This window comes from Hippocampus guttulatus, chromosome 6, assembly GCF_054856545.1.
Source record: "Hippocampus guttulatus isolate MCC_2025c chromosome 6, RoL_Hgut_1.0, whole genome shotgun sequence".
NCBI classification, from domain to species: domain Eukaryota; kingdom Metazoa; phylum Chordata; class Actinopteri; order Syngnathiformes; family Syngnathidae; genus Hippocampus; species Hippocampus guttulatus.
In genome coordinates, this window is record NC_141266.1 from 10935001 (window position 1) to 10960590 (window position 25590).

A 25590-nucleotide genomic window follows, 5' to 3' on the forward strand; every position below is an offset into this window, starting at 1 on the left:
TCAGCGAAATAGGCATCCGGCAGTGACAGACAGAGACGCCTGTCAATACTTTCGTGATGATTACACTGACGGACGGAAGTTTTACTTAAAAAATGTAAAGGCACAACACACAAAAGTACTCAAGTGTTTGCATGTACCTGTATTTTCATTTCATCTTCATTTCCCTTTCATAAACCCATTTTATTCTTTTTTTCACATTCAATTTTATTGTGTGTTTTATATTTTTCTTTATTCTGCTATTTATCTTGAACAAAACATGGTGGTGTTTTTTTGGGTGTAACGGATCCGATTAATGCCATTTTTCATTCATTTCAAAGAGTTGAATAGGGATATTAATGTTCTGAGTGTGGTCTCAGAACAAATGAAGCCTGTAAGTCAAGGTGCCGCGGGACTGTTACAGCCTATACACATTTTACAAACACGATAAAATTAAATTCATCGATGTATGTCTTTTTGTATTTACAGGTAACCTGTATGGCAGAGGAGCATCAGACAACAAAGCTCCAGTTTTAGCTTGGATTCATGCTGTGGAGGCTTACAAATCCCTTAATATGGTGTGAAAGCGTCCACATTACCAATACCAATATTGATTGAGCTTTTCTTTCAAAGATTTGTCTTGTGATGGGTCAACCTACAACCAAATTTTCTTCAAAAGGGGAACTTGTTCATGGCACTCTTGATTGTCGTGAAAAGAATGACTCGGCCAAACCTTAGTATCATGCAATTTCTGAGTTTGTATCATGGTCGTACAGTCAACCCCCGAGGTGCATTTTAAAGTGTGGGTTGAGGATAAACATTTGAATCAGTAATATTCACATGCATCATTGTATTTATGATTCTAGATTTTATGCTTTTGTCAGGGCAAAATGAGAGACATTATAAAACTTGTATTTGAGAGAAGGTATTAAGGTATTACCTGCACTCTTTTTTGAAGGAAAAAAAATCCTTGGTTGAATGTTAAAAACTTGAATCAGGTCTAATTTTACTTTTACTTTCATTTTTGCACTCCAGGAATTACCAGTAAATGTGAAATTCATCTTTGAGGGCATGGAGGAAACAGGCTCCAATGGTCTTGATGCAATGATTCAGTCACACAGAGACACGTTCTTCTCCGATGTGGATTACATCATCATTTCTGACTGTGGTTGGCTCAGCAGAAAACCAGCTCTAACCTACGGCACTCGGGGCAACTGCTATTTCTTTGCCGAGGTTGTATGAGTGCGCATTGATTCATGAGCCAAACAACTATGCCTGATTCTGACCTCTTTTTCATTTGCAGGTTGAAGGCCCTAAGCAGGACTTGCATTCTGGTGTTTATGGAGGCACTGTAATAGAACCAATGACTGATATCATTGGTCTTCTGGGTGAGTGTGTATTTGGAAATGGAATGGAAATCACATTTCATTGCCATTACACATGTTGCAAGTCCAGAGAAACAGAATTCATTTTCCAGTTTCAACCTCTCCAATACACATGAAAAGACATTTAACAGGGGGAGACAGAAACGGGAAGGTGATGGTCCTCCAGCACCCCGATTTCTTAGATATGACATGAAAAGAAACTCCCAAACTATGCTCTCATTGGAGGGGGAGGCCTGGGGTGATAGATTGTCTCTAAGTGTGCTTGTGAGCGTGGATGATTGTTCGCCTATGTGTGCCCTACGATTGGCTGCGAACCAGTTCAGGGTGTCCCTAGCCTACTGCCCAAAGACAGCTGGGATAGGCTCCAGGACCCTTGTGATGATAAGAGGATTAGAAAAAGAATGGTTGGATGAGAAACATGTTAAACACTGCATGCGTATTGTTAATTTGCAAATATGTGGTGGTGGGCTGTAAGGCAAAACCATTAAATCCAGATCCTCCACTCTGCAGATACTCTTATCAGCCCAAGTGGTAAGATCTTGATTCCTGGGATCAGGGAGGCTGTCGCTCCTTTATCTGATGAAGAATGGAAAATGTACCAAGATATCCAGTTTGATCTTGACAGCTACATGAGCAAGATTGGTGTCAGTCAGCTCATGTACAATAACAAGGTGGCAAATGTGAACAATTTGGCACATTTTTTTTGTATCAAGCAAGAAGACTGTTCCAAGAAAAGTGACTCTGCTTTCTGCAGGTGGACTTGTTGGCTCATAGGTGGCGCTATCCTACTGTCTCCATTCATGGCATTGAGGGAGCATTCTCCGACCCTGGCACTAAAACCGTCATTCCTGCTAAGGTTATTGCAAAATTCTCCATTAGACAAGTTCCTAATATGGAACCCGTGATGGTCAAGAAACAGGTGAGTCTTCTTTGTTAGACACTAAATAAATTCCACTTGTCAAGTAACATCTCATTTCTTTATCGATACATTGCTTAAGGTCACGGAGTACCTGCATTCAATGTTTGCCAAGAGGAGGAGTCCAAACAAACTAAAAGTCACAATGGTGATTGGAGCAAAGCCTTGGATAGCTGATATCCGAGACCTGCTCTATGAGGCCGGCAAAGCAGCTGTCAAGAGAGGTATTGTATTATTTTATTCCGTATCTCATGCAACACATCACTTGTAGGAAAAACACAAAATAAAATAAATACTAAGTTATGAGGAGACCATCAGGGCTGTCAAGAGTGAGCAGGTGGAAAACAATTCGAACACATCTCCAACGGACCTGGTGACTGCAACTCCCGCATGGGGGTCCCGAGGTTTCCGCGGAGGCCTCATAATCACCGATCAGGTTAGATCGGTGAGCAACAAAAATGTTGGTACAAGAGATCACCAACGAAGTCAAAAAAGAAAAATCACCATTCACACATTCATTCATATCGAAGGACAATGGAGATCTCCAATTAACTTTGCATTGGTCAATTAATTGGAGAGTTAACTGGCCTAAAAACATGCACGGTAAGCTGCCATGCGTGCTTTTCAGGCCGGTGCGGTCTCAGGTTCCACCATGTCATCATAGGATAAGAAAAGATAAGAAAACCTTTATCGTCTCACATTGGAGAAATTCGCAATGCCCTGATGTATACGGCAGCCTTTACTGTATGTTCTATCGATATTATTTGCATGCCAAGAAGTACAGAACTAATAAAAGTTGTCACCTGGAGCTCAAAATCAACGCTAATCAGCAACATGTGATTAAATTAAGTGTGTTATGTGTATTATTCTGTAATTAGTTAATTAAAATGAATGCCTTTAGATTCAGGCCTTCATGAAGATTCAGAAAGTTCAACATTGAGGTTTGATTCGTCTCAGCGATGAAACAAGTATTCTCTGTATTTGAACCCATCCTAGGTGTGTTGAGAGTAATGCATTTTTTTTGCACATACCGTCGCATCCTTTCCATGATCTTTTTGCAGTTTTCAATACGGATCCTGATTTGATCCGTGAGGGTGGGACCATCCCGATCGCCAAAACCTTTCAAGATGTGACTGGAAAAAGTATCATCATGTTGCCCATCGGAGGTTTTGACGATGGTCTGCACTCACAGAATGAGAAAATAAGCAGGTTTGTGTTCAACCTCCTTCGCATATCACGTTCATTACTATTTTTGACACTGGTACGAATGGGAAGAAGGTAGCGCTTCATATTCGTTTGCAATAGTGAAGAGCGGAAAAATGTCGGAAGTGAGATGAGAGCCCGGTTTTATTTCTTAGTGTAGTATCTTGGCTTCATTAAACCTTAATTATTGTCACGGTTTATTAAAATGTAATAATGAGTTTTAACTGAGCATTTATTTTCCATTTCTTTCCAGGTACAATTATATTGAGGGGACCAAGTTATTTATTGCATACTTGTATGAAGTGTCCCAGATTAAGAAGAGCAGCGTGTAAGACATTTGGCCGGCTTCAGTTTGTATTCATGTTCAGTCGACAAAGTCTCACGATCATTCTAATGGATCACATTTCCAAAAATGAGACCGTAATGTATTTCTGTCTTTTGAGCATGTTTGATTTTCTAACTACTTCTAATTGAGTGATTATAACAAATCAACTTGTTTGCAGGCATTTATGAAAATTAAAGACGATAATACTGTCCAGAACAGGCTACTGCTGGCTATTAACTGCCACCAATATTTTGCATGTTGCAATCCAAGTAACTGAAAACAGTTGTGTGTTATGCTCACAAGTCTCCTGTCACCACACAGCCGCTCTGCTAATTGGAAAATCTTGTGTGTGGCACCGTACAAGATGCCGCACGGCATACGGTTTCTCTTTCTACATGTAAATAATTCTGTGTGCGATATATGGCAGAGTGTGTGTTGAATTCGCCACTGGGGAATGATAGTAGCATAAAATAAAACTACAAAAGAAATCTGTTTCAAAGTGTTTCTTTTAAATATAGAAAATATTAGCCACAGCATTTTTTTTTTGTCAGAAACTGGGTTGCAAAGACAATCTCATGGGAGTTTGTCGGCGTGCACTCAGGGACATTCACTGTTTTTGCCTCTTACCACCAGAGTTGAGGAGGAATAGCCGAGGACAGTGACGATCGGTTGCCACTGGATCCAGCAAAGTCAAAATCATCTGCAATGAGGGCACATTATTCAAAGAGAACTGAATTAGTCTGTATTTCTTTCCTCTCCCCGAGTCGTCACCTTACCGTGGTCGAAGAGCTTGTGTGCCGCACTGTTCCTACGTGCAACGTTTTAGGGGCTTTATGTCGCTGGTCAGGTCAATCAGCAGCAGCTTGGCAGACTCAAACTCCAGTGTTGTGACGGCTGACCGGAGCTATGGCCATGTGGGCCATGCCTGTCATGACAGGAAGCACGAAACCTTTTGCTGTCCACTGCCTTTGCCTCAGCTGGGTATAAAGCAGTGCACCGTCAACACCATCTAAGGTGGGTATGCCGTACTGCTGACCTGGTCTTGAGATATTGTGGGTCGGTGGATAGAATACTTTGAACTCTTCAATTCCACCAACAAGTATCGCAATGAGAAAGCAAAGTCTAGAGACTCAAAACTGATCTGCCGTCACTGGGATTGTGGTCACAAACATGGTTAAAAAGCTGTTTGTGGCAGAGTGCTGGGGTGCGCGAGGTCCGACCAGAATTTCCCAAGTCTTTGGCTGTGTCCAGAATGTAGGTCCTCCAAAGGCCGCATTTTCAGCTACATGACGTCAGTTCCGGCGCTACTCAACCGCACGTGGTTTCCAAATTGGGTCCTTCGAGGCATGCAAAGGCTCTTCCTGTAGCCTGCGTGGACTGCACGATCCGTGGCGAATTTGGACATGCTTAATGTGAATTTGGACGCCATGTGCGGTCGAGTCGTGCCGGAAGTAATGTCATGCGGCCAAAAATGCAGCCTAGGGAGGATTCAGGCTATGAATTTGGACACAGCCTCTGTGTCTGCATTATCAGGTGGACATTGGGCATGCATCTGGATTGGCAGACCAAGATACTGGCCCACTTTCAAAAAAGAATTTAAAAAAATTGAGGGGTATGCTCCGACTGCAGGGGATCACACTCCTTGTCCTCCCTGTTATGGTCTATTTGGGGATTCTGGAGTTGATGCTCTGTCAGGAAGTCGTATGTCAGATTCAGGAGGAGCAGTGTGTGCAGGTTTTTCATCTTTGCTTCCCAGGTATGGCGCAGCATGGTTAATTTCACATGTACAGGTACATGCAGGGCAAAGGACTCACACCCATATTGAAGCACGTGTGGAAAAAGCTGAGACACATAGGCCGTGTGGTCCAAATGAGTTAATTCCGCAGTGCAGCGTTTCAAATTACTTTGCGCATCTCTGAGCACATAGGGTAAAGCTTCGCCACATTTTCTGAGCATGTCAGAGACTTCCTATGTGAAATTGGAACTGCATAGGTGACAACACACAATGTCACATATTCAAAAGCTTATCTCTGGCAGTGAACTCATTCACTGTGTAAATGTGCTTATGGATATTCTCATTTATCCAGCTCATGTCATTCTCAGGGGATTGAATCGGTCGCAATTGGACTGCTCTGTTTGTCTGAGAAAAAGTTTTGCCTCTAAATGAGTAAGCATCATCAGTTCATGCAACAAGGCTTGGTTAGAACTGCAGCGGTTGAAGTTGGTGTGGGAAAGCCAGACTCTTTATGCTCCATGTTGAAGGCATAACCCGACCACAAATTGAATCATTCATAATGTCACAATGACGCTCTACTCAGCGCAATGATGGTGATAAATTCTTCATTTCTGTCTGCATGGTTTGAATCTGCGTGCTCATGCCGGTCAGGCTTACTTGGAGTTGAACCACTTAGACCAGCGGTGTCAAACTCAGGTCCTGGAGGGCCGCTGTCCTGCTTGTTTTCCAAGTCTCCCTGTTGCAACACAGCTGATTCAAATGATCAGATTATCAACAAGCTCTGCGGAAGCCTGACACTGAACCTGTTCATTTGAATCAGGTGTGTTGCAACAGGGAGACTTGGAAAACATGCAGGACAGCGGCCCTCCAGGACCTGAGTTTGACAACTATCACTTAGACACTCTGGAGCTATCATGTTTTTCTTGTTGTCCCGGAGGCTTATTATCTTTATTGGAATTTTCTTGTTGTTCTCTATTTTTTTTCTCTAGTTGTTGCTCAATTCATTGTTTTTTTTGGTTTGTTTTCTTAAAATGAGTTTGAACAGATCTTCAAATTGGTCTGGGGGGAGTTCTGAGCTGAATGGTCTTCCACCTCTCTCCAAATAAAAACAACAATAAATGAATAAAAAAATCACAAACAATTTCACGTCAAAACCGTTTGGACTTAAAATACTTTTCCGCATAAAAGTATGGTTCCCGTGAAATGTAACACACATGGTCTACGATACAGGCCTTGGACCAGCAGAGCAACAGCGGTCACCAAGAAGCTCCGAAGAACCACATAAGTAGCGTGCGGGCCATTTTTCCGAATTATTGTGAAAAATAAAAAATCATTAACATGATCAGTGGCTTCTGATTAATAGATAAAGGTAATTTGAGCAAAAGTTTTATTTCCTCAGTGAGTATCAAGCTTGTAGCCCTTGACATTAATCAGTGGCCAAGAAGTAGCACTCAATTTCAAAAAGGTTGGTGACCACTGTTGTCTAATTGTCAATCATTATGAATCAATATACGGTAGTTGTTTCCTGGCATGATTAAGAAAAAGAAATAAACGGAGGCATGATGGGATAAAACCGGTTTGGTGCATTTTCTGTTTAGATCAGAGAAAAAAAGAATATATTTAATGGGTTAAAAGAACATAAGTCTTGATGCTTTGTGTATGAACATTCCACCTGTCATCAACAGGAATGACATGTACATTACGGATACCAGTGTGCTTAAAAACTTTACATCTTGAAGTATAGTTTTTCCTCTTTGAATAGTCCATCCTGACACAAAAAACCCCCAGAAAAAACCCCATATACATCATAGAAATTGTATCTCAATAGATGGCATGTCATTACAATAGACATTAACTTGCGCTGGTCAATCGTTTCACGGTAATGGAAAAAAAACTACAGAACAGCGCTGAGGAAAAACAAAATAAATCTAAAATTTTCAAGTAGATCAGTTACATCCATGTACATATATATATATCTGCTGAACAAATACTTTTAAAAAATGATTGATCATTGCATTTTAGATTACGGTGACCATGCAGAGTGTCAATATATTGTAGCTATACTGCAAAATCATTCGTTCGATAAACCTTCGGACAAGCAGCAGCTAAATGAAATGGCTGTTGAATGTTGCATTACATGTGACAGAAGCTAACAGACTAAAGAGGACCTTAAGAGTTAACGTCTACAAAGAGTCACTGAACGGAAAACTGCTTGCGTGACAATGGAGGGTGACTAAAATTGAAATAAACAGATTGCTTTTGAACACAAATACACTATGCCAGATAAGTTTGAAAAAAAAAGCAGACATGCCATCAGGATAATAAAGCATAAAAGCATTTCCATTTTTTTGTGATAGCATCGAATTCAGCCAAATGTCATGAGTCTGTTCTAAAAAAAAAAATAAAAATAAAAAAAAGATTTCTACCAAATAACAAAACAAAACAAAAAAAACCCCCACCTTATGTAAAGGCACTGAGTTGTAATCCTCCTTTACGAATTGAGAACATACTTCGCCGAACGAAAACAAATAGCTTCGGGTGTTTGACACACAAACCGTCATCAGATCTGAAGTGTGATGTTTTTCACAAGCAGCACGCAAACTAACTCAGTAAGAGTTTGATGCATGCTCTGATGAGCCTCATCAGTGTTGCGCAAAATGCAAGAAGCAATAATTTGATTTTGAGAATTCACTCACACATTCTTTGCAAATTTGGTGTGCAAAGGCGGAAGGCGAACTACAGTCATTTTCACATTTTTACCATCCTGGACATCCCTCTTCACAGCCGCTTGATCGGAACATATCAATAAAAAAACAGTGCTATTTGGAACTGACGTAAGTTCCTAATATTTTGTGGTTTATATTTATACAGACCTGCCAAAATGTGAGGTTAAAAAAAAGATGTTTTTTTTTCTGTGTCCGTCATATTTCTACCCTGGTCTTATGAAGTATCACTGTTACGTATTGAGCTTTAGGATATGTGCTTTTGATACATCTAAAAGTCAATTATCTGTATGCATACATGGGTTCTTCTTTGTTTGTTTTTTTAATCTATTAGGGCAACAGAAAGGTTATCAGTGCGACAGTGTGCCAAATGGCAATCTGCAAAATCACTTGTGACAGGAAAAAAAAAGCCACACATGAGATTTGGAATGCTCATTTTGCATGTTGTTGTCATCAATCTGATGTCCATTTGACTGCATTGCTCACACTGTTTATAAGAAAGGTTGATTAACAATAAATGGGATGCACAGTAACGTGCGTCATCTCGAACACATCCATTTATATTTCCAGTTTGATGAATGTTTACAGGCACCGTGTAACAGCATCTGGAAGTCTTTAGAGAGGACAGTTGAGATTTGAAGAGGATATTTTCCACAGGATCTAAAGCATCTGATTGTTTTCTTATGTGCCGACCAGCTTAACATCCTGCCTGCTCTATAAAACGTGTATTTAAAAGAAATCATGCTGAACGCTTGCCAAAAGACACGTGTGCACATTGTATTAAGTTTGTCCATAACTGACACTTATTTACATTTTATTTCTTCTGAAAAAGTTCATTAACTTACCAACAACTGGACAGGACTGTGTAGCGTATGGGGACAGCGAAGAGCCAAACATTCAGAATGTTAAGACTATTGCAAAAGGATGGGTTCAAAAATGAAAACTCTGCAAATAAATGAAGAAGGACCAAACATATTCTGTATTGACAGCCAATTAAAAAAAAAAATCACCATTTCAAGAGTGTTCATAAACCACCTTCTGCAAATTCATTTGACCAGACCACGCACACGCACACGCACACACACACACACACACACACACACACACACACACACACACACACACACACACACACACACACACACACACACACACACACACACACGTACATCTGTAAAAAATAAGACTAAAAACAAAATCACTTTCTGTTCTGGCTGCAATGCTGAGTTTAGTCTTGTCTTTACACGCCTCCGACAGTAGAGGGTGGTGACATCATCTCACAGTTAAAAGTAAAGCCAACAACGGAGAAGTCCAGCACCCACAAAGGCCACTCCCAGTTGGACGAGTGCAAAACAAAAAGAGACAATCAACACGAGCCAAGAGAAGTTCCAACGAGACTCCAGTTCTCAAAGAGCAGAGTGGTCCACACGTGAGAGGGTTCATTGTACTGCTGATTGTCCACATGAGAGCGACAGCCTTCACTTGAGCTGCGAGATTCCAAATCTTGGAGGGTCATCCAGTCCCCAGCTTAACAACGACCAGTTTTTGCAAAAGCAACAGCGTAAATGGCAGTGTTCATGTTCATCCTCTCTCTGCTCTTGACTACGCAACTCTGCGTGCAATTCGGTAACATTCAAACACCCCCCAAAAAGAAGCCGATGAATCAGCAGTATCTGGCAGACTTGCATCCACAATAATAACAGGGAAAAAAAGAGCAATGAAATACCAGTCAATTCACAAACTTCTTAGAAGAATCAACCAATATTAAGATTCGCTCTGCTTTGGGCAGAGTCAGGTAAAGTGAAAGGGGGAGGGGGGCCTGGGTTGGGAGGGGAGGGTGTTTTCAGGAGCTGCGATGGCAGGCCCAGTGGGTCGGGTCATGGGAGGGGTCATAAGGCCACAACGGTGCATGGGTGTTTGAGTTTACAAGGCAGCACTCCTCTGTTGAGCTGATAGAACTCCACCAACTGGATCAAGTCGGTGAATTTGGTGGCACCATCGTCAAGGCTGAAGAAGACTTGGCCTTCTTCTTCACACTGATGAGCAGGCGGAAAGAAAGTGAAAAGTCAAACTTTGAGCTTCCATAATTATATCATCGTCGGAAGAAATGCAAACGTAGTCAGTCGTGCACAGCTTGTATGCATTGTATTTAGTGTGTATTGACTGACACAACAAAAGTGAGTACACCCCGAAATGAAAATGTCCACATTAGGCCCGATTAGCAATTTTTCCTCCCAGTGTCACGTGACTTGTGAGTGTGACAAGGTCTTCGATGTGACTGTGGGGCAAGTACCGGTATGTTAAATTTTGTGTTCTTGCTGTGACATGATCATACTGGAACTTACTGAACTCAGAGGATCTGATAGATAGATAGAGAAATAGCTAGCTAGCTAGACAGATAGATTTTGGTCTTCATAAAGGACCAGAAGAAGATTGCTAACCAGCTCAGTGGGCCATTTTGGACATTTTGACATTGTTGTCTACTCACTTTTGTTGCCAGCAGTTTCAACATTAATGGCTGTATGTTGAGTTATTTTGAGGAGACCGTAAATTTACTGTGTCATTTCTTCAGTGTTGTCACATTAAAAGGTGTAACAATTTCTTTCCAAAATGTGATCCCTCAAAATATTTTATATTAAGCCACTGCTATAAATATACATATTGATAAATGTGTATTTGCACACTTTGTTAACTCATTCAGTACCAGCCAATTCTGGACCAAGTCTGAAAAGACGTTTAAAAACGTCTTTGGGAGTGAATGAGTTAAGCAATGAAGACATGCCGATCCAATAATTGTTTACATTTTGACATGTGCCCCAATTATCCCAGGTCACCACTTACTAGCCAGTGTACCATCAGAAATGTCTTTTTCTGTTTGTGTTTTAAAAGAGAAGTCAGGTCAAACATTTTCTTTACAGTTCTATGTGAATTAAGCAAAAGCAAAAACAACCCCCCCCCTCTAAAAAGGGCTATATTAATCAGAATACCATGAGTTGACTAGTGGGGACCGAAGACTGTAACATGTGGTGGTGTGACCCGAGGAAGAAACCAGCCCTGGACAAGTGCTGTTGGGTCGCCAAAGGAGCGAAGACTTGTTGAGTTTCCACAAACACTCGTTTATTCTTAACATGCTAACAGTCCCTCAGCTCCACCACATGCCACTTAAGAGCACAAATTAAAGAGGCGCCAATGTGTGGTGTGAAACCATACTATAATCATAGACTTTGACAAAACACGTGACAAGCTTCTCGAATATGCCATGTTTCGAACATTGACAATTGGTAATCCACCGAGAGCTATTTGAGGGACCATCAAATCTAATCAGTATTTAGCACAGATCTCAAACGTGTTGAAAAATGCAAGCGCACCTACCGGTAGTATCTGGAAATGTTTGATTTTCTGGTGATGGCACAACGTGAGCACGAAAGCCTTGGGGTTGCTCTGGCTGACTCGTAGCAGAAACAAGCTGGAAAATAAGGACAGAGACGTTTCAGCGTGTCGAGTGAAAACCACCAAGGATGCTTTTCCTTCAATTACCCATCGACTTGACCCTGTTGGCGGACAATGCGATGGGATTCTTCTCTGGTTATTCTGCCATGGAACCATAGCTGGGCTATGTGGATGACTGAAGATTAGATTTGAGAATGTGAAATTGACGACATCGTTCCAAATATAAGTCCAATGCAAAAACATTGAATGTTTTTGCTTTATATTTACCTGAGTTTAGTGAAGAGTGGTGCAATGGACTGTGGGAGCCTAAAATGTTCATTCGGTGATTCCTCTTCTGAGTCAGACGTCACAAAGAAATAAAACCAACAGGATTAGTTTTCGGATTCGGTGCAAACAACCGCTGCTCACCAAAAGAAATATAAAACACACCTTTTACCATGAACTTTCTTTGACAGAGACTGTCTCCATAACTGCAAAAACTAAAATCTAACCAAGATTAACTGTTTTAATATTGCCTTTTTACCAGGCAGTTTTTGTGAAACATTTCCCTCTTTAAGCTATTTTCCCAACAAAAAAATAGATAAATACATACATATACAAATACAATAAATAAAAATAAAATGTAAATTCACTTGTTACTGAGGTACAGTTAGTACTGTATACCCTACAAGAAAAAAAATACCATAATTCTCTAGATGAGCGGTTCTCAAATCTTTTACACCAACTTCTGTCTTAAAACACTTAATTCTCCAAGTACACCGGAATGAGTAACATGAAAATATACAGTAAATACTGTATATTCCTAAAAATTCCCTGAATTAATGAATGTGAGAATAAAAGTTTAAACATGGACACTGTGCTCAAGCACACAGTTGAATAAAAATATTGGCAATAGGATCAAATAAATACCTAAATAAAAATAAATAGGATTGAATTAATATGCATTGTGCACAAAAGTGATATAAAAAAGTACCTTACTTGAAAAGTCAAAACTGTACTGAACATGTTAAGCAAAAGAGGTACAGTACTTATTCTGGATTAAAAAAAAAGATCAAACAAGCTGCCTGCATAGCTGCCAGCTTTATTGTAACACGTCGGAATGTGGTTTATGTTTGAAATGTGGTGCATGTACATTCCAGTACAGTACAACGTTGTGTGGACGTTGTTGGAAAAAAAAAAAAGGGCTGGCCGAGACTCACCCTCCACGCGTGTCCTTCCTCCATGGCGGCGCTCTGCGCTTCCACTGGGTTGTCGATGACGCGGCCTATAGTTCCGGAAAAATCCATGGCCACCAGAGAGTTCTCGGATACACTTCGCTGAGGGGAGGGAAGGGCCACAAACGCGTTGCAGTCAAAATGAGGAGTACGCGCTAAAGTGATGTGTCAGGATTTCAAAGTAATGGTATTAGGATTTAAGAGTTTATGAATGTCAGATTTTGGAGGCTTGAGCTCCTTCTGTAATGAGGCTAACATACCACAGGTGCTGAGAAGTGTGAAAGCAGGGTTTTTCTTTGCTGGGGAATCTTGTAATTCTGGTACAATATAATCCCATACTGCAAAAAAAGCAAAACACAATCGTCCTTATTGATGAGCGCACAAACTGCACTCATCAACTGACTCCCCACCGTGATCTCTTGCTCTCTGGTCATCTTCAATCATGAGCAAGACAAAAAAGAAGAGTGTATGATTCTTCTTTTTTTTTTAAACAGATCATCAACACAACTTTTTGCCAACATTTCATAATTTTGCATTATATTTTCTTTCTACTGAGTTAGATAATAAAATGAATTCAATAGTTGCATCCTTATTCGTACTTCATGTCTACCTACATCAAGATTCTAGTCAGTCACCGATTGTCAGGGGGGCAATGGGCATTTGACTAAATATGGGGAAAATTAATTATCAAATTAGTGTATTGTAATATTGCTGATGTTTAAATATTTTTGAATGGGATTTGAGACAATCTCACTGAATGTTCTTGGTGGATAAAGCTTAACATCCCATTGATCGTAAACTTGTGGAGGATGACTCAAAAGTGCCTTTGCTGCCTGTGGTCAAGTCGTGAAGAGAGATAGACCGATGATTAGCGCCGATATTCGTCATTTTGAACAGTGGGTTCTCTCTCGCTTTTTTTTTTGTTTCTGTTTAAACTTTAGGAAATAAATCAAAATGGAACGACAGGACACTGCCTCATGTATTAAGATTGAATAGATGGGCGAAAGCGCACACACACACACGCACACACACACACACACACACACACACACACACACACACACACACACACACACACACACACACACGCGCGCGCGCGCACTTGCACACGCACACACACACCAACAACAGTTGTACCTTAAACAATCTAAAGGCGGTCATCCAACATGTCCTGCCTTGTTCATCTTCAGCACACAGAATCCTTAAATCCTTTAACTCCCCTCTGCATTTATTGGGCTGTAGAGGAACACAGAATTAGAACAGTCTTTGAAATGTAAAGGTTAACCCCCCCCCCCCCCAAAAAAAAGCCCAGTAAAAGCTGTTGTTCATATGACGTGGTATAAAACCAATTAAAAGCATTTTTGAAGATGAAGAGTCATCTGCAGCAGAATCTTATAAAGGCATGCATGGTAGAGCGGGAGAGTTCACCCAGAGGTGAATCGTTCCTCCGCTCCTAATATTTCACTCCAACTCCCTTTTGTTATCTGACACTCACCTTGATACAGAACTCGTAGTCTGTGGGTGCACCGTGCTGCTTTTTGCCTGTGATGACAGTGAAGATGTTACTGTCTTCAAGGTCTGCAAGTAAATGGAGATGTCTGGGCTCCTGAAGACACAAATAATTTTTTTTGTCAGATGATGACAGACAGAAACAGCCCGAAGTTACACAGAGATCGGCACAGTGGGACCGCTGAAACTAAAATGTGCTTTTGCATCATTATTAGCTTTCCAAAGTATTGTTTACTCTACTTTAACTGCAGCAAGAACACACACATTCGACAAGCGATAACCCGAGTTAAAAATATTTGCGTCACCTTTGAGGTTCCTTTTGTAGAACAGTAGAGTCCTGAGCGCCGCAGGAACATGTAAACTTTCTTCCACGACTTTCGGCCCACCTCCTTGACATACAGATAACCCTGAATCTCGGGACAACTACTGGTTGCTAGAAAGTTCTGAAAGGAGAGGGAAACAGGGGTTATGGCATGGTTTCACCTCATCAATAGAGAGACAAAGTCACTCTCATCAATCCGCCACAGATTCTATCCCAAATGCAAAGCCAAGCATGGATGTCACACCAAGAGGCTTTCTGTCAGACCCGACTGCGCAAATAAATGACATCAGACAGCATCTACAGCAGGTTTGTCAAACTCAAGGTCCGGGGGCCAGATCAGGGCCCGCCAGGTCATTTTATGTGGCCCACGAAAGCAAATTATGTATGTCAACTTGCTAAAATCTGTACCAAAATGTCAAATTGTCATGTGTAATAAATAACGTTGAGATTTTGCAGTATTTTGTGAACCTGTTTACCCTCACTTGAACAATAATTGAACAAACTATTCTGATCGACTTGACTGATTTCAAAACTAGTAATCTATTAAATTGTTGTGTATAAGTAATAATTTTGTGGTTTCACTGTCATAACGGCCCTCTGAGGGAAGTTGGAACGCCAAATTGGCCCGTGACTAAAATGAGTTCTACACTCCTGATCTCCAGTTTGTATACCTCCTCAATATACACTTCCACATCATTTCGCCACAAATGTCGTGAATGTTTTTTTCCCAGAGCCGTTCTGAAGACAAGTCGCCAGAGTGAGTCTTGGCAAATGTCACCAACACCTGCTTGAGCTCGGAAAGCCACCACTGGAACGATGCGGTGTCTTGGGAAACTCCAAACGCTGAGGATTCCTGACAACTTTGGTTCACCACATGGGCTGGCTTTTATTGACTCGTATTCATGGAGCAAAAGAGAGCGCAGCATCCGTATGATTAGCATGGGACTTAAAAGCTTTCTGTGAGTGGCGTGGATGAACGGATGGTTTCCACTTGTGGTTGGGACTCTGACAGCTCCATTAAACGGCACGGAGACGAGCAAGACAGCTTTCGTCCGTTGCTTTCCAAAACGATCCCAAAGAATGCAAATTTCTCCATTTTCCTTTCCTGATCTGTCATGTCACGGTCTCCTGCGGGTTGCGCTAAGGCAAACAGCGTGAGTCACGTGGAAGTGTGCTCGGTGCAAACATACACACTATTTTTTGACCAGCTGTCACACATGTGGGGCGCCGCGTTGCGTGTGCCGATACAGTCATGTGTCAACACGGGATTAACAGTAGTTATTACTGCAGGTGCTGACGAGACACACTGTCTCTGGGTCAGAGGTGAGGTATGTCAACTTCATTTTACAGTGTGCAGTGTCCCTGATGACTTGCAGGGAAACTGAAATGGGGGAAGAAGGAGAGTCTGACTGACATGATATATGGTGTGTCTGTGTCAGGGTTAGAATACTTTTGGACTTTTCATGTTCATTTTTATTTAGTTTTGACCTTTTTTTTTTTTTTTGGTTTGTTTTAATTCAATTTTAGAGGGTTTTTTTGTCTGTTAGATTTTATATTTTTGAAAATGCTTCATCTTAGTTTATTCATTTTAGCGTTAGTTTACATTATGGAGTATTTTTGGGTACAGGATTGGGGAGGGGGGGGGGGTCACTAAGGATTGTGAAATAAACTACAGTTCTCAAATGACTGTTTGACCTTGCTTCTTCTACATGGACATGCAGTAATCCCGGAATAAATCCATTTAAAATGAACCACAAAGGCTTATGTAAGATATTAATTGACAAAAACGAAAGTCATGGACATTTTTTCACATTTTTCATAGTTTTAGTTAGTGTTACACTGTAAATATAAGATATACTGCACTTCCAGGTAGGCTTTGTTTTGTAAAAGCATTTTTTGTTTTTGTTTTTCATTTCAGGAACAAATTGTTTTGGTCAATTTTAGTTGTAGTTATTCTGTTAGTTTTAGTTAACTATAATGACCTTAGTTTGTGTGTGTGTGTGTGTGTGTGTGTGTGTGCGCATGCACGTGCCTTCGTGTTTGCCTGAGTATAATACGCACCTGCAAGAGCTGCGATGGTGGGATGGGACGATTGGCTTCCTGGCACCACGCAATCATGTGTTCTGGGAAAAATGTCTGGCAAGAGAAAACAAACCGGTTTGTTTAAAAAAAAGATCACGGTGACATTAGGAATGACATTACATTTTTTCAAAAAAAAACATTTAAATAAAAAAAAAAGCTCACACACATGACCCTCATTCTATTACTGCAACATGGTCACTTGGACAAACTAAAAAGAAGGCTCTCTTTCATCTCATCTCGGAAGCAAACGCACATTTACTCAAAATATGTCTGCATCATTCTTTTAGATGATGTCAAGAACATAATGAGCTGTTACCATTTCAACAAGAGGTTGAGAGAGGACACGGCATGTGGAAGAAGTTGTCAGACAAAGTAATTACCTGGGGGGTTCTGAAGAATTCATATTTGGCATAGTTCTTCCGAAAGAGGAATCTACCGTCGCTGATCATGGAAGCTTGGACCTGAACCACCAACTCATGGTCCTCGAGACAGCGCTCTGAGGGGCAACGGAAACAAATTTGCAATACATTTGACATAACCTCTGCTTTTTTTGCTTGGCGGAGCTAATAAGCATTAAAACACACACAAAAAAAATGATGACAGGGTTGACAGCAATTTCAGGAAGACATGTCAAAATAAATCCATTATGCAAATCACTTATCAGAATCAGATTTATTGGCCACTTATTGTAAAACTCACAAGAAATTTACTGATTTTATGATGATTACGTTTTGAAATCAGATAGCTTGATGTGGACATCAAATCCAAGTACGATTTATTTAGTATAATGTAACCACTTATACACATTAGTTAGCAGAGCAGTGTGTGGGACATTCCAAAAAAAAAAAAAAATCACGTACATCAGTGGTGTCAAACATACGGCCCCCGGGCTGGAACCGGCCCGCAAGGAGGTTCAATCAGGCCCGTAGGATAATTTAAAAATGAAAAGATGCATAAAAGACACGGAATGAAAATTTTTATAAGGCGCAATTCATTGAGTATCCGCTAGGGGGACACACTGTTGTGATCAGAGTAAAAGACAAGATTGTTTTGATCAGAGAAGAAGACAACAGCAGCCTCAGTCTGTCACTGAGACAGACCCAACACAGCAGACGCTATCACGGACGTGAATACTTTATTCTTTACACATTTAATAGCACCTCCTTAGTTTGTAAGGTGTAGGCAGGGGTTACATTTAGGTTTTATATGCATGTGTAAATGTTTTAAAAATTCCTTTCTTTATAAATCTCGTTTAATCTTAAAGTGCATTACTATATTTTTCAATACCAATTGCTAAAGTTTTGTGCCTTTGCACAATCGGTGGGATCCGTTGCAATGCATATATGTGAATGATAAAAGTAAATTTCAGGAGCTTGATGAAATGTTTTGTAAAAGATATGTTGATAAAATTTCAACATTTTCCGAATGTTCTTGTGCTTCTTTAGACCAAAACAAAGGAAAGACTTATTATTTTGGTTATTTATAGCAGAGTATGGTATAATTTTAATGGTCCGGCCCACTTTACATCTACCGAGGCCGTATGTGGCCCACAATGTGAAATGAGTTTGACACCCCTGATGTACATCCAGCGAAAAAAGCAAAATGGTCTAAAATGAAGGAAACACATTTTTAAAAGACTTGCCATTGTACTGGTATGCGTGCAAATATTTGGCCACTCTTAATAAGCCCGCAGAGATTCATTATTCTGCTACATTTTCATGATGATTGAGTGATACTGATAAGAATGCCAAAGGCACTTTAAAGTGATAATGAACAAACGGCGGGTTGAAAATTCTGCCCAACAGTAATTTCCTGTTACGTACATCCTCGTGAAACGTCTCGCCACCGATTGGTTGGATTTTGAAGAGACAGAAGATAGCGAATGTTTTTCATAGAAAGGAACTATGGCTTTAATAGAATACTGGATCCATTCAAGTTAGAAAAATGGCATCTGGTTTGAGGCACTCGAGCTCTTCAAAGGAGTCGAGACAATATGATCCCGGCTGGCCTGTTCTTAATCATTGAGGTCAGATGAGCCGGTGATACTGCCAAAAGTGTGTCCCAATGTGAATGTGGTCTGAGGTCCTGGTCTCAACATGATTTGTGTCCACTGTGACAATGGCACCAGACGTGACTCAGTCCATTCCGACAGACGTGCAAGTTTCTCTCGAGGGAAGAAATACCTTTCCCACTTGAGTCAAATAAAAAAGTTGTCATTTAATTCACTTGAGCAGAACTAATACAGTATGTAGCCTCCTTGCCCTCACATGATGTTTTCATGGACGCTCTCTGGGAGGACTCTTCAAGGGTGTCACAACGCCTCTTTTAAATTTCCCTTCCATCCATGTCGCCTGCCTGATGAGTCACTCATGTTTGTGACACTGACTCACACTGGCAACATTACCCTCTGTCTCCTTCCTTATTAACCTTTCCGGGCTGACAAGTGAAGGTCAACATTACTTCTCAAAGGGGCCATTTCGCTCCATTCACTAATGTATGACTAGTAGGCAGCCATTGACGAGAAAGGACTCTCTGCTCCACCCGAGTATTGTCCGGGGTCACTCAAAGACCCTCTGTTTCTATTCTGATCCACCTCTGAAAACGACACGCGCACAGATTTAGTTAGGTTGGCGCAAAGTTACAAGCACCACCAAACATGTCTCTCTCTGGTCAGCCCCTGTGATCAAACGGAAAAGACTTCTCTTGTTCATCATACAAAGTAAGCAGTGAATAGAGCACATTCACATATTTAACTTGTTCGCTACAAACACTCACTGGTCATGACAATACATATGCCGACGTGGCCATCATACAAGTCTGCATTAAAAAAATAAAATAAAACAAACACAGGTCGCTCTCGGCCTGTGTTGATAAATCGACGCAGAGTCTGACGTAAGCGACGTAGAAGAGGAAGCGGCGCATCGTCTACCTCCCGAGTTGGGGCAGTTGTTTAAAAGTGACTCAGAGGATGAAGATTTCATTGGATTTAGTGATTTGGAGTGAAACTGATAGTTTGGTAAACTTGTTAACATGTTCTTTATGCTAGAGTTATCTGAATAACTCTTAATATGTTACGTCATTACTGACATTACCAGGCATGTCAGTCATGTAACGTTAGTATACCGTACACTTATTCAGCCTGTTGTTCTGTATTTTATTTTTATTTTAGATTGCATTTCAAGATGACATGTATGTTTTTGGTGTTGGATTTTATCAAATAAATTTCCCCCAAAAATGCGACTTATACTCCAGTGCGACTTATATGTTTTTTCCTTCTTAATTATGCATTTTTTGGCTGGTGCGATTTATGATCTGGAGCGACGTATAATCCGAAAAATACAGTGTATATACATATACAGTATATATATATATCCGTTTGTTTTGCATTATATACATTACATTATACTGAATATTTAGTTACCTTAATTAGCTACAGTACAACGGTGAGAACATTTAAAACACTGCTTCAAAGCACTTACTGATTGAAATGAAATGACAATTATTTCAAGTAGCACAGTTCTACAAACTAACCAAAAAAAAAATCCTTGCGAAACACAGCTATTCTGTGCGTTTTAGGACCATCGTGTGTGAAATATATTCCACTGGAAGAAATGTAATTCAAAACAGTTGACCTCAGATTTGGAAGTTCAATATGTCAAATAGTTATTAAATGGTTCTGCTCAAGTGCAAATGGCAAAGGCATTGAACGTAAAATTAAGCTAATGTGACCCAGTCAAACAGGTTTATTGTCGGGTCCACTTGACTGAACTTGACTCAGCACATATTTACATTTCCACGCTTGTCTTGAGGTGTCAATTTGTCAAAGTAGTGAGCAGACAATACTATTTCAAGTCAGATAAGAATTCCTGTGTGTGTGTTTCAAAACTGGCAGTTTTTTTTTTTCTCGAAGCAGCACTTTTCTAATCCTTTTTTTATTTGACTGGATTATGATTATTTTATTTAGGAAGGATTTGGAGCATTCTTTGTCTATAACGATGAGTATGCACCGCTGCAAGGAATAGCATTGCCACAGCCAAGAGCATATACAGTATTCATCATTTTCTCATGCATTCCATTACGTCAGTGGATGAACATGAAACATAAGACAGAGACACATGAAATGATGTTGGTACAGTTTCATTAACCCTTAAAATTGTCAAAATCGCAAACGTTATGATTTTAGCCACTCTCCTGATTTCCTCCAGCTTGCATTTCCTCCAAATGTGAATTTCAAGGTGACTTGGACACCTTTTAACACGAAATACCAAACAGTACTGGGATCGATTCAGGTGGACACAGCTGGGCCAGACCATAGAAAAAAAAAAGAAGCTGAGCCAACACATGATGTCATTCAAAACAAATAAAGTTAAATGTGTTTGGCAGCATCGTGCTGGCTGCCTGCACTGATGAGAAAAGGTAATCAGATCATGGATGATTGCAAAATAGAATTAAACTTGGATGATGCAATGTACTGTATATTCTTTCATAAGGATGTGCACATCTCGGAAAAAATGTTATGATAATAGGCAGTGGCAAAATGTTAGCAGGCATGGTATTATGGAAAAAATGCTTTTACATTTGGCAGTGTGCTCTACATGAGATTAACCTCCCAAAAGCCCTTCTTTCACAATGTTTGAATTGTGGAGTCCCAGGCACAGAATGAGCTTGTGCTTCAGAAATGCTTTATAATCACTCTCCCCTGAGGCAACGCTGTGTTCCCTCACCCTCATTTTTATGCTTCAAAGTCCGAAACAAAGGCAACAGGTTCACACACCTTAATGAACCTCTGGAATAAACCATTTGTACCCTTTTTATAACTTACACGTCGGAGTCAATGTGTGACTCAAGTACTGCACTGTGATGCTGTCTGTCCATCAATGAAGAACCTTACGGGCAGAGCAATGACGATATCACAAATGTGCAGTACCCAAAAACGGCTTTTCAGCAAAGTACAATGACTGTTTTCAGTGGAATTATATTTTAAGATCTCAATACTTCCAATTTGGGGAAGCTTTCATGTGAACAGTTTTTTTGGGGGGGTTAAACAAGCATGAATCCAAATTCTACCACCTCTCTGAGGTGATATTAATAGAATTGGGTCAAAAACATTACATGGGCACTAACTGTGTTTGTCGACCGGGCCAAGGCTGTTAAGGTTACATTATAATGTCGATCAGCTCCAATTTATAATTCATCATGTTCACTTTTTAAAATTTGGAATCCTTCAGTGATATACGAGAAAATATAACCAAGCATTGTACAGAATTATTCCTGTACAGCCCAAAATGTTGCGTCCTGAATGACGGGCCTCACAGAGTTCTCAAGGGTCGGAAAAATGATTTATGGCATTGACGACTTTTGCCAATGGGCAAATCTCAAAGTGACACCCAACAGTCTTCTTTTCTATACTTCAGTCACCGAGGAAACAGAAAATGTAAAAGGGGATTTGCCCAAGAATTTCTTAAATTCCATTGACCAAATTTGGCGATTTTTGCTTCAATTAGCACCCTGCTGTAATTCCACCCAGATGGACGGATTGTCTTCATTTCCACTCATTGCAATTTCAAGAAGAGTTGTAAAAGACCCATTCTTAAATCCGTCACACTCATTTTTTTTGCCTTTCTTTCTGAGCAGCCATGTCAGACAGGTCTTTTAAAAATTGATGTCATAGTGCATTTCCAAGCGGCACTTAATTGGCGACAGCGACTCTGACCTCAAGCACAATGTTAGCCCAAATGCTAATCAATATATAACATTAAACCTACATATCCCTTACAACGCTGAGTGCGGGCTCCTTTTAATTATGTGCATGGAGCCCTTAAACTCATTCGATCGGCTCGCAGGACAGTAGATCTGCACAATGCGTGCATACGCTGCGTAGTAAGTGCATGCACTCACGCTTCACTACATGCCTGCGTGAGAATATGTTCCTAGCCTGCCTGTCTGCCCGAGTATGTTGGCATGCAAGCATGAATGCACCTGTGCGTGTGTCGCATATCTCGGCCCAGCCGAGAGTTTTCTCCAGGGGCAAGCGCGAGGGTCTACTCATATGTGTGCTTGTGTCTTTTGTGCAGGGTTCAGGCACTCACCTAGCCCCAGCAGCGGGTGGTGCTCAACAAGTGCCCAACTGTTGTCGTCTACACAATGACTTTTGTAAACCAGGAGCTGGCAAAGGTCCCTGGCCGTCATGTCGGCTGGGATCTCCACCACTTTGCCCATGCCGTCTTCGGTGGAGATCTTAACAATCTATGAGGAGGCAAAACAAAATATCAAAATATTACAATTTGAAGGAAATGTCACTGCTCAAGAATGACTATTCCTTTATTATTCAAAAAGAAAGAATTTCTTCAAATTGACTGCACAGAAAATGCACAAACAAATGATTCCGTTTTCATGTTGGTGTGGAACGTCAGAAAATAGGAGGACATTTGGATAATTATTTTCCCCAAAGGAAAAGCAGCTGGTTAATCAATGGTTGAAGTTAATCAATGGTCACATTCACATAGAGCCTTGTATTCCATTTAGAATGCAACCAAATTACCAAATGGAATGAAAATATTTCATGCCATACATTACAGGGCAAATCAGTGTGTAATCTCTTCTTTTTTCTTTTCAAATTTGTGCCATCAATACAGTAGCATACATCGTTATCTTTGTGATGCCGATGAACAGAATGCAATGCGGCAACACTCCACAGGTGTGTCATACGATCTAGCTAGCCACTCGGTTTCCAGAATGCTTTGTGTGGGGCAACATATTTAATTAATAATGTTACAAGGAGGTTAATCCTTGTCAAAAAAACGTGTGTTTCTGTTGCCAGTCGTTGAATGTGTGTTATATTTAAACGCTAACAATTATGTCACTGTTTGTTTTAAACAAAAAAATGTGACTTCAGGTTGTGTGTGTGAAATAATGGTATCCAGTCCAAATCCTTGTTTAAATTTGCTATGCTTTGGGCATTGCTGGATAAAGATTCATGACTTAGTTCAAGAAGTTAGCCCACCCGCATTACCTAAAATACTTTTGTAGATAACATACATTTCAACAAGTCAATGTGACACCATCGCTAATAGTCTGCATTTGTCATATAGAATTGAAAAAAATAATAAAATGTGAAATGTAGAACAATTGCCCACTAGAGTGATCGATCGGCTATTAAAGTCTTTGATGATGTCCGATAACGATCGGCCAGCGATTGATCGGAGCATCCCTAAAGATGCAATTTATTTTCTTAAGCACAGGATTTACATTTATTATTGTATTATATACTTGTCAGAAACTTCATTAGGTTAAAAAAAAAACAAAAAACAAACCATCAACCATCCATCCCTATTCAAAGACCGCTTATCCACATTATGGATAAACGGTCACGAGTAACCTGGAGCCCAGAAGCAGTGTACTAGATCCTGGACTGGTCGCCAGTTATCACAAGGAAGATATGGACAAACAACCACTCACATTTGCATTCACATTGGCAACATTGTGGCAAGAAGCCGCAGAACCTGGAGAAAACGAAAAGCGAGAGCCGAGATTCAAACCCAGAACCTCTCAACCGGAAGGGAGATGACGGTCTACTCCTCCGTGCTGCCACGTGCGAACTAGTGAGATCCAATACAAGAGTTCAACCAAAAAGTATGCATGAGGTCTTTGGATATTCTGTTACTCTCGTGTTGGTAATAATATAACCGAGGTATTAGAATCTTGCTATGTGCAGTGCATTTCCATGTGTCTAATCCTCCAAATGCTGTGAAACAAATTAGTGTCTCTCCGGGTTTTATGATGCATTGGTTCTCAGCTGACTGTTCAGGTGTCCAGGATAAGTATAATAAAAGAAAAAAACGGAGTATCACAATTCACGCTGAACAGGAAAAAAAAGGTTTATTAGTCATATGCACAGCATATACAGCACTTAAGGATAAAGGGAAGTCATAAATCAATGCTTATTGCAGAAATGCATGCAGGTATCCAGGAATAAAGAAAAGGACTATGGACACATATTTGATAATATTTTGCCAGTCCGCCTTATTACCAAGAGCTTCCTCCCCAACTGCCAGTGACAGGAAATGAAGCAGGGTGAGTACAGTCGTCCTAAATGAACCTCCAATAACTGCCCACAGGTTGGCTCAGCACAAGGAAACCATGTAGTCACAATCATCACATATTGAAAACTTGGGGAGCCTACTCAGCTTGTGGAGGAATCCAGCCACAAACCAGTTTACACAGATATCATACGATAGATGGAAAAAAAACCAAAACAGGTTTAACAGTTTCCCGCCACTCCGAGGCGCCCCCCCCCCCAAAAAAAGACAAATTGTCTAGGGTCCGCCTTTAGTGGACACAAAGTCAATTTGTCAGCGCAGTCTAAGCGTAGCAGGACTTCTAAAGTGCAAAAAAGCAGGCTGCTAGAGAAGGCGAGACACAGATGGAGAGTGGTCTTACCTCCACGGCCCGCAATAGGCAGCAGTCCGGGGAACACGAAGGCATTTTTGGAGGGGGCCTGTCTGTCCACGCATACACACATTCACACTGGGACGGAAAATCCAGCTGTCACCTTGACTCGTCCGGAAAGAGAAAGGCATATAATGCCAGCAAGTTGACAAGTAGTGCCTGTCACATACCATGCACAGTTCAATCTGCCAAGCCACCGGAGCTGCCAAGCAAACCAAAGAACTCAGTCCGCTTCAGCTCACGCAACAGACACAAGGAGCAGACGGCAGCAGGTAAAGTGTTGCGCTCGCAGTGCCGGCTCA

At 40.7% G+C, this 25590-nt stretch overlaps 2 protein-coding genes across 6 annotated transcripts in view; one reads left to right on the plus strand and one right to left on the minus strand.

The window, feature by feature from the left end:
• Positions 1-4297, plus strand: part of cndp1 (carnosine dipeptidase 1) — a 6893-nt gene extending 2596 nt beyond the window's left edge. The window contains exons 5-12 of the mRNA XM_086114438.1: positions 466-554; positions 1012-1209; positions 1280-1364; positions 1872-2032; positions 2116-2280; positions 2360-2501; positions 3339-3486; positions 3734-4297. Coding sequence (XP_085970564.1) covers positions 466-554; positions 1012-1209; positions 1280-1364; positions 1872-2032; positions 2116-2280; positions 2360-2501; positions 3339-3486; positions 3734-3812 — 1067 coding nt within the window. The 3' untranslated portion in view covers positions 3813-4297. The remainder of the gene's footprint in view (positions 1-465; positions 555-1011; positions 1210-1279; positions 1365-1871; positions 2033-2115; positions 2281-2359; positions 2502-3338; positions 3487-3733) is intronic.
• A 2820-nt stretch (positions 4298-7117) lies between these two features.
• LOC147203518 (growth factor receptor-bound protein 10-like) overlaps positions 7118-25590 on the minus strand; it is a 72933-nt gene continuing 54460 nt past the window's right edge. For 2 of the 5 annotated variants that reach the window (XM_086113266.1, XM_086113267.1), the window contains 12 exons: positions 22930-23086; positions 17221-17336; positions 16820-16894; positions 14742-14879; positions 14423-14533; positions 14065-14163; positions 13188-13265; positions 12913-13029; positions 11981-12047; positions 11801-11888; positions 11636-11729; positions 7118-10299 (listed from right to left, as the gene is read on the minus strand). In XM_086113266.1, coding sequence (XP_085969392.1) covers positions 10153-10299; positions 11636-11729; positions 11801-11888; positions 11981-12047; positions 12913-13029; positions 13188-13265; positions 14065-14163; positions 14423-14533; positions 14742-14879; positions 16820-16894; positions 17221-17336; positions 22930-23086 — 1287 coding nt within the window. In that variant the 3' untranslated portion in view covers positions 7118-10152. The remainder of the gene's footprint in view (positions 10300-11635; positions 11730-11800; positions 11889-11980; positions 12048-12912; positions 13030-13187; positions 13266-14064; positions 14164-14422; positions 14534-14741; positions 14880-16819; positions 16895-17220; positions 17337-22929; positions 23087-25590) is intronic. The other 3 variants (XM_086113271.1, XM_086113268.1, XM_086113270.1) reach the window with 3 other exon arrangements.